Source organism: Pezoporus flaviventris, unplaced genomic scaffold (genome assembly GCF_033815535.1).
Source record: "Pezoporus flaviventris isolate CSIRO_AGI_PZ_B2104156 unplaced genomic scaffold, CSIRO_AGI_Pfla_v1 ptg000002l, whole genome shotgun sequence".
In the NCBI taxonomy this organism is placed as follows: domain Eukaryota; kingdom Metazoa; phylum Chordata; class Aves; order Psittaciformes; family Psittacidae; genus Pezoporus; species Pezoporus flaviventris.
The window spans coordinates 58,988,315-59,003,564 of NW_026892550.1; the positions used below are offsets into that span (position 1 = coordinate 58,988,315).

Consider the following 15,250-nt stretch of genomic DNA (forward strand, 5'->3'; position numbering starts at 1 on the left):
TGGTGTCATGCATGGGGAAGTTGGGGAGGTGGGAGAAAAGCGTCATGCCAACACTATGCAAACAAATTCTTTAAAGTCCCTTCCAACCAATGCTTAAATAAAGGACAGCAGTAATGCAGGTACTGCCAAAAATCACGTTACGGTGTACACAAAGTCTGCGCTTTCCTTCATTTTTTCTCTGCAGTACTTTTATTTCCATTTATACATTTCCTGGAAAAGCATGACATAGCATGACAGCATTTGTGGGGAAATAAGCAATGACGAAGCTGGAAAATATGTTTGACGTATTTGGTCATGCTACAGCATGACATCCAACACAAAGCACACAGGTCTTTCCATTAAGCAGCCAGTTAACACTTTCCTTGGAACAGTTCACTCATGCTATGCATGTGCGCTTTGCCTGCAGGGTTAACTTGGAGGCAACATTTTTTCACTTCAATATACTTTTCATTCAGAGCTGAACAATACTTTGATGCCAGTCCAGGAAAAAAAACAAGGCACTGTGTAACGGGGAAGGCAGTTTTCTTCTCCCCGTGCCCTCTAGGCTTGCTAAAGGCTTGCTTCTGCTATGCAGTTAAAGCAACATATTTGCATTAGGTATTTCTCCTTGTTACTCTGCCTGTCATAGCCAAGCAGCTCTGCAATTTCAGTGACTTGTGTTCTGCTGGTGTAAACATCCAGGAGTGGGTCTGGGGGGGGGAGTTGGTTTGGTTGTTTTTTCATTAGGGCAGGGATCTTCTGCTTGGTCTTCCAGAAACTATAGCTGCATTTATGGAAGTTTTGAACCAGCATTTGAAGACTGTTTCTGGTTGGCAGTTTTGTTTTGTTTTCAGTTGTATTAGACCTCTTCCTGCTTAGCTCAAGCAAAACCACAATGGGCACAGCCACCACAATGGGTACAGCTGCCTGGCTGGGGGTAGGAGGGTGGTGATTTTTAACCACCACAATTCAGGAGAAGTGCAAACAAGATTTTTTTTTCATTCCCTTTGTAATTCTGGTACTGTATCTGGCACACACTGTGCCAAAATTTGCTCTGGCCTTTCACCTCCATCACAAACTACAGGGAGGCACTACAGGAAACTCACCTCTCCAGTATGCCAGGAGCTAGCACCTTCATACCAATAACCTTCAGCTAGTATCAGAATGTCACATAATCTATGGCTGGTTAACATCCACATTTTTCTTGGCAGCTTCGCTTTCAAGCGGTTTGGAACGGTTCTTCTCTCTGCGGTATTCGCACTGCAGTGTGTTTAGAAATAAGAATGGCCCTTTCCCTGTTTTCACCAAAAGGAGAAAACAAAGAAGCACCCACAAAATACATTCTCCCACTTTGCCACACCAGCACTTCATCACATCAGGCTGTGCTTTCAGCATCTTCCTTGAATACTGGCTAACCACAGTGCAATGCTGCTACAGGTGAAGGGTTACCTTAGTTTTCAGCCATGTTTTTAGTGACTTCAGCCCACAGGATGCTCTGATCTTTCTGCAGGCTGGCACACCTTTCTGACTTTGATTCAAGCCTTCTTCTTGTTCCCATGTCATGATACGAGTGACCTACAGACCTGGTGACTCACAGTGGCTCGACTGCCTTCCAGACACACTGGGTGTGCCATGTCCCGGGTCTGTGCTGTTTGCACACCACAGCTCCTGAACTAGGTGCCTGCAGTGCATACTTTCCTGAAATCAGAGGGATGGAAAAATCTGACTCCCTTGCATTAATGTATTTACCAAGAATCAACCATAGAGTCACAGAACAGTTTGGGCTGGAAAAGACCTTAGAGCTCATTCAGTTCCAACCCCCTGCCACAGACAGGGACACCTCACACTAGACCAGATTGCTCAAAGCCCCATCCAACCTGGTCTTGAACACTGCCAGGGATGGGGCAAACAGCTTCTTTCAGCAACCTGTGCCAGTGTCTCATCACCTTCATAGGGAAGAAATTTTTCCTGGATTTTGCTAAGAAACACAAAAACATAGAATCATAGAATAGTTAGGGTTGGAAAGGACTTTAAGATAATCAGGTTCTGACATCCTGCCATGAGCAGGGACACCTCACACTAACCCATGTCACCCAAGGCCCTGTCCAACCTGGCCTTGAACACTGCCAGGGATGGAGAATTCACAACTTCCCTGGGCAAACCATCCCAGTGCCTCACCACACTTACAGTAAAGAACTTCCTCCTTATATCCAATCTAAACTTCCCCTGTTTAAGTTTGAACCCATTACCCCTTGTCCTGTCACTACAGTCCCAAATGAAGAGTGCCTCCCCAGCATCCCTGTATGCCCCTTTCAGATACTGGAAGGCTGCTATGAGGTCTTCACGCAGCCTTCTCTTCTCCAGGCTGAACAGCCCCAACTTTCTCAGCCTATCTTCATACAGGAGCTGCTCCAGTCCCCTGATCATCCTTGTGGCCCTCCTCTGGACTTGTTCCAACAGTTCCATGTGCTTTTTTATGTTGAGGACACCAGAACTGCACACAATACTCCAGGTGAGGTCTCACAAGAGCAGAGTAGAGGGGCAGGATCACCTCCTTCGACCTGCTCTCACACTTCTCTTGATGCAGCCCAGGATACAGTTGGCTTTTTAGGCTGCAAGCGCACACTGAAGCCGGCTCATGTTCGTTTTCTCATCAAACAAAACCCCCAAGTCCTTCTCCACAGGGCTGCTCTGAATCTCTTCTCTGCCCAACCTGTAGCTGTGCCTGGGATTGCTCCGACCCAGGTGTAGGACCTTGCACTTGGCTTGGTTGAACTTCATGAGGTTGGCATTGGCCCACCTCACAAGCACATTGAGCAAACAAGCAAAATTCAAGCATTTTTCATCTTGGATGACCCTCTAGTGAGTCCCTCCCCCTGAGTGAGTGCGAAAGCTCGCATGTGCTGAGTCAAAAATGCAGCCCCACCACAAAGGGCTGCTGATGCCTTGGCAACCCTTGCCCATATCCGGCAGGAGCTAGCACCCCTACTGTGTACTACTATTCCTACAAAGAGCCGGTGTTGCTTTCATATGCTTTTCTACAAAGTACAATAGGAGCACACAAAGGCAAGCATTTGTGTTGGTTACAGAGTCTTCTGTCTCACTAACTGCCAAGGCTTTTGTCTCTGCAAGGCACATTTGACCTTCCTGCTACCTCCAAAAGCATTTATTATCTCAAGATCCTGCAGAGGAACACTTTGAAAAGGAAGGGGAGTAGAAAATTCCAGGGGACAATGCTTATCTCTGCAAAAGCACACTAGCTAATAAGGAAGCTGCTGCTTAGAAATATGTGTATTTGAGATTTATTTAATAGGCAGTATCTAAATACAGCAGAGAGTGTCTTTGTGAAGTTTTGGAATAGAATAGCTTGGGAATGGAAGGAGAAGATACGTACATATACCTGTCAGCAGATACAAACAGGGTTTTACCCAGGAAGCAGTTCAGCCTTTGTCTATTTTGCACTTAAAAAGTTATTTCATTTTTCTGTGTACAAATCATACAATGCTCACACAAATGACACTATTATAAGCTAGAATCTAAACTGTTCTCCATTTCTCAGGCTATGAACCTAATGTACAGTTATGGCTTATCTTTGTAATACGCATTTTAAGATGAATTTGGGAAACCCCACAGAAAACATGCAATGATTTTAGCATTTAGGACATGAAGACTGTTTTTATAACTTGAATTTTTACTCTATCTAGCTACACCTCCTACTCCCTCTCATTATAAGACAAACGCTTGTGGCACATTGTCATCAGACAAAGGACACCGCTAGGTCCAAAGCACTCCAAAAATCCCAAATCTAGAGACACTTTAACATGTTAAAAACAGATTAATAACTTTTGCCACAACCTCTCCAAGGTAATGTTACAAGTATTAAGAAACCAATCTATACTAATTACATCACAATACTTTTTTATTACAAGTAAATGCCTTATACTGAAAGTTCAGCACAAAGCTGGATGCATCCAATCCTCCCTCTACAAAATGCAACTCATAATTGCTCAGAAACTTGTTATTCCTAATTTTTGAACTGCTTTTCTTCAACGGAATACTTTCTCCACCCCGAAATCATAAATCCTATTTAAGAATTTCTGTGTGAGGACCAAGGAGGCCCTAAAAGCAGTTATGCTTCCTAACATTTTCACGTAGTTGTCTTATATGCAGTCAGGCTGAAAAATCTACTCTAATTTGTTCAAAACGTATTTATCATCACTGATTTAAACAGTAGAAGGAAAAAGCCAGCTTTACAAGGTGTATGTTCAAGAAATGTTCATTACACACAGGAGTCTGTTCCAGGCCCCAAAAAATGTTCTGTGACCAAAGCCATTGACTCATTCTATGGTTTCTCATTGCCGTGCAACAGGAACTTCTTCACTTGTTCACCATTGTCGGTAATGGAAAACTACAGTTAACAAACCTTGAATGCCTGGCTCTGAACTGCAGTGTCCAGCAGATATATTGGTTTAAATAACCTGAAAACATAATACCCATCTTTAGAGCTAGAGCAGTATGCAACCTTATTTTTGGTGCTGCTGGACACACAGTTGTGCCACAGCACTCAAGAAGCAGAGCCGACATTAGGAAAGCTTGTGGGAATACCATAGCGAGTTTGGCAACAGAACACTCTGCACCACCAAACCACATCCCCACATATAGGCATACACAAAGCCACCTTGCATTGCTTGCCAGTGCCTACCAGTTTGTGAACTGAGATAAACTCCACCGTATCATTCTCCCAGAACAGGCTTACCCATTGTTCCTTCCACATAAATCAATTCCTGAATATGCCATACAAGGTCTTTAACACCCTGAGTCAAAGAAAAGGTTAACTATAGTGCAAATTACATAACTGGGTGAGGATAAACTGGCTGAAAACATGAATGGTTCAAAGCAATGTATTTGTTAGCCTGCAGTTGCTATTTTTATTGTTTATAAGCATTCTCCTATAAACAACTTCTCACTGTAATACTACAAATAAAACCAACAGACATAAGTCAAAATGAATACAACTAAAAACTGAAAATAAAAATGAGGATCACTTTGCATGAGATACTTGTAGGTCAGGGGAAGCCACCAGTCATGCACACTTGGCAACAGCTCTGGGCTGCTCTGTTTTCAACTCAGAAATCTGTGTTCAAACCGTTCTTGATAAATGAGCTCAGCTCATTCTGTGCAGGAAACTTTGCAGAAGCCTGTTCTTTGCACATGAAAAAGAATCACTGCCAGCAATTACAGCAAGAGCAAAAGGTAATTTTAAATACTTCTCTTTTGACTTCGTATTCTGGACCTTACACACTCCGAGTCCTGACTGCTTCTAGACATGTTAGGATAAAAGTTTCTATTGCAGTTCTTTCACGCAAAAAGCTCCAACTCAAAATTTATCACAACTCAAGTAATAGAAATCAGAACACCAAACATGTACAGACAGATTTTATTTACATCTGCATTTTCTCACGTACTATCACTAAGAGACATTTGTTTCATGTAAAATCCTGAGCTCGCAGTCTTGAGAGCCTGACAGAAGTTTGCCTGTACTGCACAGGACCAGCAGAGCAGCTTCACTTGTTGAAGCTTCTACAGAAGTTGAAGTCATCTGATTAAAACTTACACTGTAGGATAACCTCATTCGCATGTTTTTAGAAACAAGAATGTTTTCACCAGCTTTTATAAATAAACAGTATAAGGTAGCTACAGTTATAAGTGTGTTACTTCTTACAGTACTTTCTTACCAGCTGAACTATTTGTAGTAGTTTCAGCTACCTGTTTTCTTTTGCATTTTTTAAGTCTTTTTGTTTCCACAGATTTCCAAGCACAATGCCTATGAAGAGCAGAACTCCAACAGTACGATTTGAAGCAAATTTCTTCCAACAGTCTTCAGGTTTGTCTATGTCCAAAGTGTAAATCTGCAAAAGCACAGTGTAACATTCTAGCATTAGTCTACAGACTTATAAATGTTTCACACACCACAAGACACAGTAAAGTCTGTACCTTCAAAAAGTGAATCTCAAATTCTAAAGTCTACCTTTTGCTCCACAAGAAACAGGAATACACTATGCTTACAAATGATTTTTTGCATAACTGGCATCTGTGTTTACTTCACAAATTTATTCAACATACAGCAGGAAAGTCAAGGATCACGTAAGAACACAATTCCCAGACTGTCTCCATGAAGGACTGTATAAACAGCCTGGTGTCTTTGGTTTGACAGTAAAAAATGTAAAAATATCTGGGCATGTGTTGTGGTTTAAGCCCAGTCAGCAACTAAGTACCACACAGCCACTCACTCACTCTCCCTGTGGGTTAATATGAGAATGGTTTAATAATGGAAATAGAGAGAAATATAATAATGACAACAGCAACAACAACAATAAAATTAAATAGAGAGAAGAACATAACGAACAAACAAAAAAGCCTAAGTGATGCACAATACAACTGCACAACATCTGCTGACCAATGGATGCCCGGCCCATCCCTGAGCAGCAATCAACCCCTACTTGCCAGCTCCCCCCAGTTTATACACTGAGCATGATGTTCAGCTGTCCTGTCTATGCTCCCTCTCGGCTTCTTGTGCCCCCCTTTACTGGCACAGCATGGGAAACTTCAAGTCTTTGACTTAGTATAAACACTACGCAGCAAAAACTAAATAATTGATGCATTATCAACATTATTCTCAGACTGAACCCAAAACACAGCACAGAAAATTAACTCTATCGCAGCTGAAACCAGGAGAGCATGTAAGTAAGTCTTTTTGAGATTTTCCTCTGTAGGTAGCCAACTAATTCTTCAATGGGAACTCTAAATAAAATTAAGCCCCCCCAAAACCTGCCTGCAGCTTTAAATCTCTGCTGCTAGGTGTTGCTCTATGTTCCAGTAAAGACAAGGCACTGGAGAGCCAGCAGTGACCCAGGCTAACTGGAATGCACAGGAAGGTGCTCAGCCCTGCCTACTCACACATGGCTGGTTCAGTCCAGTCCCTCTTAGCTATGTCCATTCAACTCTCTTGCAAAAAAAGAACCAGGATACCTGCAACAACAGCTAGAAGCAAGGCCTGCCCAGCTTGGTAGCTGTGTGCTGTGAGACAGGTAAAGGTGAAAAACCAACTCACACAATGCAGCCAGAGCAAAGTTACTGAAAAGTATTCCTGGAAACAAAACTTGGTGAAAAAGTCTCGAGAAGGATGACAAGAAGAAATGTTAAGCAAAACAAATGAAAAGGTTAATGGAAAAGTACCCCCAAAACCTCAAAACTTGCAATTCAGCCTCTGAAGAAGTAAAACCAGAATGTATTGGACACAAAGAAGTGGAATCTTCCTTGGAAAACCTGCTCCTCTGCCATGTGTAGTCGTACAGAGGCGACACGTCTGGGTTCTGATTAATCTGAAATGGTGCCACAAGCTTCTAAGACAGGATGTTGTCCACACCCTTGAGAACCTGTCAGCCCCTCAAGCACAGGGAACTGAAAACACTGAACTGACAAATGAAACCCAAGAGCAGCCAAACCATGAGGTATACCTTCAGAAATGCAAAGTAAATAAAAGATGTTATTTTTCTATCAGTGAACTTCTTGGGTGGGATAGAAATTTGACATCTTCATGACCCAAACTCCTGTCTCAGGCAAAAATTCAATGAATTAAGTAAAACTTAGTCCTCATGCAGCATACTCAGCTTTCTAAACTCAGATAGTTAAGAACACATTCAGAAATCTTCAACACGAAGGTAAGCATGAGAACGTTTGGCAGAACCAAAAATAATCATTCAAAAAGGAAGCTACTCTGTGGTACACAGAACCACGGGCTCTTGGAAATCCACACAATTGTTGTGCACATTTCACCACATACATTCTGCATTCTCATTTACAGAAACCCTACCTGAAGAAAAGTAATTTCCATTTGTGCTGAAACTACAATGTAAGGCCTCTCTGACAATTCAAACAGTAAATGATTGTGCAGCAGATACTGAGGTAGATCTAGCTTGCAGCTGCTACTGGAAACGAAATGAAAACCATTCCCTTGAGATGACAGCTTAACGTGAGGCAGAGTTTCTGGTTGGGAACAGACCGAAAAACAGTGCTCTACAGTCTGTAGACCAGTGGAGGTCTCTTCAAACAAAAGGTCTGCAAAAGGTATTTAAGTGAAGTAAGCTTATTGTCAGAAGACTTAAGTTCTCTATAAAGAGACTCCTCGTAGTTGGCAAATTGATGGGAGTTGAAAAGCACTCTGATTTCTTATCAAGAACTTCCACATGGAAAAAGTATGAAATACATCAAACCTGATGTGCTAGGTGAGCCCCTACAGCAGCCACAGCTGAGTAATATGGAAATGTCTGGTTACAGTTCATTCCTGCCATGCACAAACTCAAGAGCATTGCAAGGCTGAAGCCACTGAGCCACTGCTTCGTATCCTCCTTGAACTGTAATGCTGTTGACTTCACACCGACCATGATGTCGTCCCTCTTATCCTAGAATGAAATGATGAATCAGAAAAAAAAAAAAAAAAAATCACAACCCAACCACCACTTCATAAGGTAAATAAAAAGTGGGCCCTTGCTTAAATTTCCAATGCTTCTTATTAGGAGCCCAATTTAAGTTCATTTGTAGGTCTCTACATTAAAACTGAAATTAGAAGGTCAGTCGTTAGATCTGCTTTAGCGGCCAAGAGCTAATACCAACACTGAAGTTATTTATACAATGCAAATGCATAAGCAAAGTACACTATACTTCCAGCTTTCCACCTGATATATAAAACATTTGCAAGCAGCAATAAAAGGTCTGAGGGCTGGGGTTTCTTTGGTACCGTTTTAGCTCAGCTGAGGGTAAAGCACTGCAACACGTTAACACTGCTGTTTGACAACAAAGCTGTAAATTAAACACACAAACATGCAGTGATATCTTAAATTTCCCACTGCTACTCTACCTGGTGCGCATAAATGGTATCGTATACCAGAGTCCACATTACTCCAGCTAAGTACAAGGGCAAACACACAGACCATTCACATGACCCTCTGATGGCAGACCAGCCAAGAAGGGCTCCCCAGTTAAATGTAAGTCCTAAAAACACAGAAAGAGTAAAAGAAAAAAAAGTTACAAGATTGCCAGGAGCTATCTATATTGCATGTATATAATCCACTACTATTTGTTCCAGCGTATATCATAACAGTAGCTTTTTGTACATTACCAACATCTCTATTTTTCTACCACTTATTTTCAGGAAGGTAATAAATACAAGTAATTTGACATTAAATACTCTGGACGTACGAGGTGAAATACATACAGCCATGCATTTTCCCCCAGTATAAATTTTACTTCATTAGCACAGGGAAATATTTGTACAAAACTAGTCCAGCATACCCATACAACAGGTCTAAAGTTACAAAAATGTCAGTACAACAAAAGATGTCAGTGTAACTGACTGCACAGCAGCCAACTATGGTACTTCAAGGCTGAAAACGACAATTTTGGTTGAGAAAGCTGAAGGTAGCTGTGCCCTGGATTCACACAGCTGGAATGTGAAGGCTAAGATTCAAAGATACATTTTAGTAGCTCAACCTGAAATACAAGCACCATCAGTTTCTGCACAGGAATCATTTTAGAGGCTGAAGATTGAAATGCAGAACAAATGCATGTGTAAGACAGGTTCTGAGATAAGCCCAAAACTAAAGCAGATCCTCAAATGTCAAATATTTATTTTCTCCCTCCTTTTCTCCCTCCCCTCACTCCATCAAATTAAGGAACAGATTTTTAACAAAAAAACCCTAACCCAAACATCAACTCTTACATGCATTATAAATTGCTTAAGAAGCTTCTGACACAATAGAATTTCATCTATAAGGTATTTTTATTTTAATGTAAAGTTATACAAAATCAGACGGCTCAAGTTCAACTACTGATTTGTAAAACACCCCAAAAACTCAACCCAAAGAAAAAAAAAATAGCAAAAATATTTCCAGCTCACCCAAAACTAATTGTGGCCAATATGTTATTCTCTTCATCAGAGGGTAGGTGACCACAAGAGACAAAGAGGCTGCTCCCAGAGCGATACTGTAAAACATACCATGAGGTTTATTGTTTGCCAGTCTAAAGATGCAGTGTGGCATTACAGGAGAGGTAAAGATTACTGAACTAATTCTTTTACTTTGAAATACACCTCCACAACTAATAACCTCCTCCCCCTGCCCCCAGAGACTTTTCTGCTGAAAATCTCTGTGCTTGACTGTGGACCTAGAATCAAATTTTAAAAAGCAAAACATAACTTGTATGTCACCTATAGTAATTCAGACACAGAAGCACACAAAGTGCCAAGCTTAGTTGTCCACCAAGAAAAACAAAGGACTGGAAAGTGGAGATATCTCCAGCTGCCAGGGGCCTGCTTGCCGTCCTCGCCACCTGAAAATAGAAAGAATAATGTTAATACCAAATCCAACGTAACACACTCCAATGGATCTTAAAACTAAAAGTCACACCATTGGCATATAGCAGAAAAATAAACAGAAACAGGTCACAGAATGTATGAGATAGGGTTACTTCAAAGATACAAACCTAGTGTATCTTCACAGACACGACCTGTATTTCTAAACAGCAGTGCTTATACTAGAAGCATGCAGGCTTTAAAACCTACAGCAGGAATAAAGTGCCATTTATGTGTAACAAGGCTGACTAGCAACACTGCAGACATCTTGTATATGAACTTTATTACCTTAGAGGAAAAAAATAATCAGACTTAAAAACTGAGCTGACTATTCCAATTTCAAGGAGCACTTCTGTGCTCAAACACTTTAAAGTGATTACTATGCAAAACATTGTAAAGACGCAGGGCTCCTCTAACACATGTAACCATTGTTAATGACTATGAAAGGACAATTAATTTAATCCTAGTCTGAGTACAGTGGAGTTTAGAAACTCTGTCTGGAATAGGAAATCATAAAAGGTAAACTAAAAGAAGAAAGAAATATCTGAAGCAAGTTAAACTGAGGTATTTGCCAAAGGTGACCGCTGCCAAAAGGGAAAAAATCCCACAGAACCCAAACATCTTGCACATTGATGAAAATGGTGTAAAGTCTATTCAAAGAGGTTCAAAATCCAACTTTTTACAGAATACTCTGTGGGCATAAAGTGTTCTGCACATGCTTTAATGATGTGAATTTAAATAAAGTTTTTCAGATTAGGTTAAATGTCAAATTCTGCTGCTGCAGTTTAAACATGCTCTTGACATATCTGTGACCAATTCCACTGCATATTGCAGCCAAACATCGGATGTTTCATTTAAACAGAAGAAAATACTTACTAAATAATCCATAACATAAAACGTAAAACCCCAACCCATTACCACCAGCTCAAGACAACATCCTGCTACTGACCCAGCCCCTATCACGCTTGTTTTAAAGATATCCTTTAAGATATGTAATACTGTGACAGGAATGTCGAAAGCTTCACATTTAATCACATTAAGGCATAAATCAATTAATTATATTGAAAAGTCCCTATTACTAATCACACGCCCCACCCTGGCAAATATTTTTAGCATACGTAGTTGTTAGTAACCTCCAAACACTAAACCATCCAAAACTGCCACAAAACCTGAACTGATTCATTCACTGCCTTCCCAACAGCACAGATACACCAGTGCTGTAATAACTTCATGGGCTGGCTCATTCTCCTGTCTCTCACCAGCGCCGAAACCCAAAGCCCCACACAATATAGAAGCAGAAAACAGGACAAGCAAACAGTGACGCATCGCCAGGACACTCCCCTCCAAGCCTGCACCTGTGGACATTACAACATCTGACACCGGGCACTGCCTTCTGCTCATTTCCCTCTTCTGAACAAAAAGAAGAGGGAAACTACAGCACAATGGAAGAGGATTAGCTCCAGGCTGGGTATGACACTCTTAACAGCCATTTTCATGAACAAGTTAAAAATACTCAAGGAAACCTGGCTCCTGAAAATTAAATAAACAAAGTGTTTCTTGGGTAGATCGTAACTGGCAAGTGTAGCAAAAAAAAAGTGTTATTTTCTTGTGTCATGCAAAACTGTGCTGTAAAATAAACTTCAAGTACTACCTACAGCTGACAACCACATGTATTTTATCTTACACAGAAGTAAGTGCTCTAGAAGACTTACTACAGCCCTAGACAGAGAAGTGTTACACAAAAATGAAACTATTTCTACTGTTCTAGGAGGAGATGTAGACGAATTAATTGCACGCATCTCGGACAGAATGGAGGAATTACTGAACCTGGAGCCCTATGCCTGCACTCAGCAGGTACCCACTGGTGATGTGGGAGATGAGCGGACACGTACTTTGCACACAGATCTTGTCAAGCCCACGGGGGTCGCTCTACCTTTCTGTCATAGTCGCGATCCCACATGTCGTTGATCGTGCAGCCGGCTCCGCGCATGAGCACCGCCCCGAGGCCGAACAGGGACAGCATGTGGCAGTCGGGGAGGCAGCCCGGCTCGGCCGCCAAGCCGATGCTCCATGTGCACGGCAGGTACAGCAGCCACGTCCCTGAGGGGAGAGAAGACCCGCGGGTGGCCTGAGGAGCGAAACGAGGAGCGGGGTGGGGGGGGGCAGAGTCGCCGCGGTTACCGCGTCATTACGGCAGCGCCTCGCCGCGCTCACCGGCGGGCTGGTGCAGCCGCATGAGGCGCAGGTATGGCTGCAGCGGCACCGGCGCGGCGCGCACCAGCTCGGACGCTGAAAAGCTGAGCAGGCGCGGCCGTCCCGACGGCGCGGAGGGGCGGCGCAGAGGCGGAGCAGCGGCGGCGGCGAGAGGCAGGCGGGAGACGCGGAGGCCGGGAGCACCCCGACACAGCCGCGCCAGGAGCGCCGCCATCTTGCCGCCTCGCTTCCGGCGTGGCGGTGACACGTGGGGTCACACATGCGTGAACCCACCCCTCCCGTCTGAGGGAGCGGAGCGGGGCCGGGCTTGCGGTGCGGTGGGGTTGGGTTCGGAGGTTCCCTGCCTCGTCCTTCCTTCGTGTGCTGCCTCGCTCCCGGGAATCGAAACTGCGGGTCAGGCCGGGCGGAGCCCGCCCCCCGCGGCTCTCAGGGAGCTGTTTCCGCAGGGGCAAGCAGGGCTCAGCGGGGATCCGTCCTGGCGCAGGTACAAAGGGCGGTGGCCAAGGCCTGGCTCGGTGCGTGCGGGAGGCTGGAGCTTTGCCTGCCGTCAGGCTTCAAGAGGTGAATGCTGACAGAGCCCCCGAGGGGGACCGATCGCTCAGTGGCAGGATGCACACGTTTAATAACTCCTGTAATCTTTAGTTGCTGTACCTCAGCACCGCACAAGAAACACGTGTGCTGGTTTTGCTGTTAACATTTCTGTGAAGTCTCCCATGCTGTTCGTTGAAATCCCATAGGTGACTTTATATCGTCAAACATACCATCATGTTCGTGCATCCTCAGCATGTCTCGTCTGCTAAACCTCCCAGTCTGTACTTAGGAAAAAATACTAGGATTGTATAGGACCTTTTGTCCTGGATTCAGCTGGGACAGAGCTCATTTTCTTCGCGGTATCTGGTGTAGTGCTGTGTTTTGGATTTAGCCTGATAACACCGATGTTTTAGTTGTTGCTCAGTAGCTCTTTCCATGATCAAGGACTTTTCAGTCTCTCAGATTCTGCCCGTGAGAAGGGGCATGGGAAGCTGAGAGGGAGCAGAGACAGGACACCTGACCCAAACTAGCCAAAGGGGTATTCCATACCACAGTATGTCATACTTGGTGTATAAACTGGGAATTACCCGGAAGGAACTGATTGCTGCTCAGGCTGGGCTGTTTATCAGTCAGCAGGTAGTGAGCAATTGTACTGTGCATCACTTTTTTGGAGGATGGGGTTTATTCCTTCTTCTCTGTCTCTATTTCCTAATGTTGTTGTATTGATAAAATTTACTTTTATTTCAATTATTAAACTTTTTATATCAACCTGTGGGTTTTTAACTTTTTATCTGATTCTCATTTGTGTCCCACTGCAGGGATTTAGGAGGGATGGGGAGTGAGTGTGAGGCTGTGTGGTACTTAGTTGCCAGCTGGGGTTAAACTATGACATCTTTGGATCTCTGTCCTCATTCACTTAGTTCTCCCGGCGTCTTCTGTGAGTTACTGCATAAAAATGGGGAGGCAGAGGAGCTTTGGACAGAGCCATAAACACTTTGTCTTGCATGGTTTCAGTGATAAAATGTCCTCAAGTTTGCTGCTGAAAGATTTCTTGGAGAATCCAGTGACCATGTAGTGTGTAACTTCTCTCTCATTGCACATTTCCTTCAGTTGGAACACCTTGTACACTGACAAAAAAAAACAAGGGAAACCATTTTAGAGTTTCATTTCCCAAAAAGTTGACTGCCAAGAGGAAGTAAAAAACCAGTGTGATGGAGAAGAGAGTTTCACATTTTTCCACTTGCTGTAGCAGGACTGCACAGCAGTAACACAATTTGCTCAGGACCGTAAGAGAAACAGATGCTCAGCTCTGATGAAGTGTAACTAGAATATTTTTTCTTGTGTGACCTTGGCTGTTTCATTCTGTTGAGATCAGTCACTATGGGCTTTATTCAGGTATGGATGAGTGCTTGAGGTGTGTTTGAACAGTGTATCTTGGAGGGCAGCAACAGCCTTGCACGCTTACTTTGCCTGTATTTATATTCATTGTAAGGTAGCCTAGCTCCTCACTGAAGAAGAAAACCAAAACCCAAAGCCTCAGAAATCTAGAGAATATCACATTTCAGACCTGAAAAATCACCAAAAGCTATTAAGTCCCTACTGTCATTTTTGACTAATGTCTGAGTCAATGGTCAAAATGTCCCTGATTCAAAGGAGATTATCGGTTTCCTTATTTTTACAAGCATTAAATGATCCCCTATACAAAGGTCTCATGATGCAATGTACTCCACCTTCCAGGAACTGGTACACAGTAAATCCAAGGTGAGCAATCCAAGCTCAAAAATGCAAAAGCAAATTGGAACATGTGTGAGAGAATTGTTCCTGGTCTCAGATAAATCTCTGTGTGTGTGTGTGTGTGTGTATACACACATATTTAAGTTCAAGACCCCAAATTTTACAGCATTCACAGAGGGGAAAAAACCCTTGGATAAGGTGTTCATGGGGCCTGTGCTGCTGCAGATGTGCAGGTGGGGCCTGCAAGGGTGGTATTCAACTCTGGGTCTGACCATACCTGTCCTGCTATGCTAGGATCCAGTGTCACTTACTACGTTTGTCTCCCTCCTGCTTTGTTTATACAGAGCTAACAGTAGCTATCAGCTTAATATACAACACTTCGTA

At 43.1% G+C, this 15,250-nt stretch overlaps 1 protein-coding gene across 1 annotated transcript; it reads right to left on the reverse strand.

The window, feature by feature from the left end:
* Positions 1-5,431: 5,431 nt before the first annotated feature.
* Positions 5,432-12,849, reverse strand: COQ2 (coenzyme Q2, polyprenyltransferase). Its single transcript, XM_061480167.1, has 7 exons — positions 12,602-12,849; positions 12,321-12,487; positions 10,244-10,365; positions 9,935-10,020; positions 8,897-9,030; positions 8,253-8,441; positions 5,432-5,888 (listed from the first exon to the last, which is right to left on the reverse strand). Exons 1-7 carry the CDS (start codon positions 12,813-12,815, stop codon positions 5,742-5,744), a joined length of 1,059 nt encoding a protein of 352 aa, XP_061336151.1. The 5' UTR covers positions 12,816-12,849; the 3' UTR covers positions 5,432-5,741.
* Between the last annotated feature and the right edge of the window lie 2,401 nt (positions 12,850-15,250).

What these genes read in the sequence shown, in the direction of transcription:
- COQ2 (XM_061480167.1), bottom strand. Translation starts at nt 12,815, where the DNA reads ATGGCGGCGCTCCTGGCGCGGCTGTGTCGGGGTGCTCCCGGCCTCCGC. An exon ending in ATCGCGACTATGACAGAAAG is followed by an intron (nt 10,366 to 12,320) that starts GTAGAGCGACCC and finishes TTCTATTTTCAG; the next exon opens with GTGGCGAGGACGGCAAGCAG. An exon ending in CTGTGTCTGAATTACTATAG is followed by an intron (nt 10,021 to 10,243) that starts GTGACATACAAG and finishes TATGTTTTACAG; the next exon opens with TATCGCTCTGGGAGCAGCCT.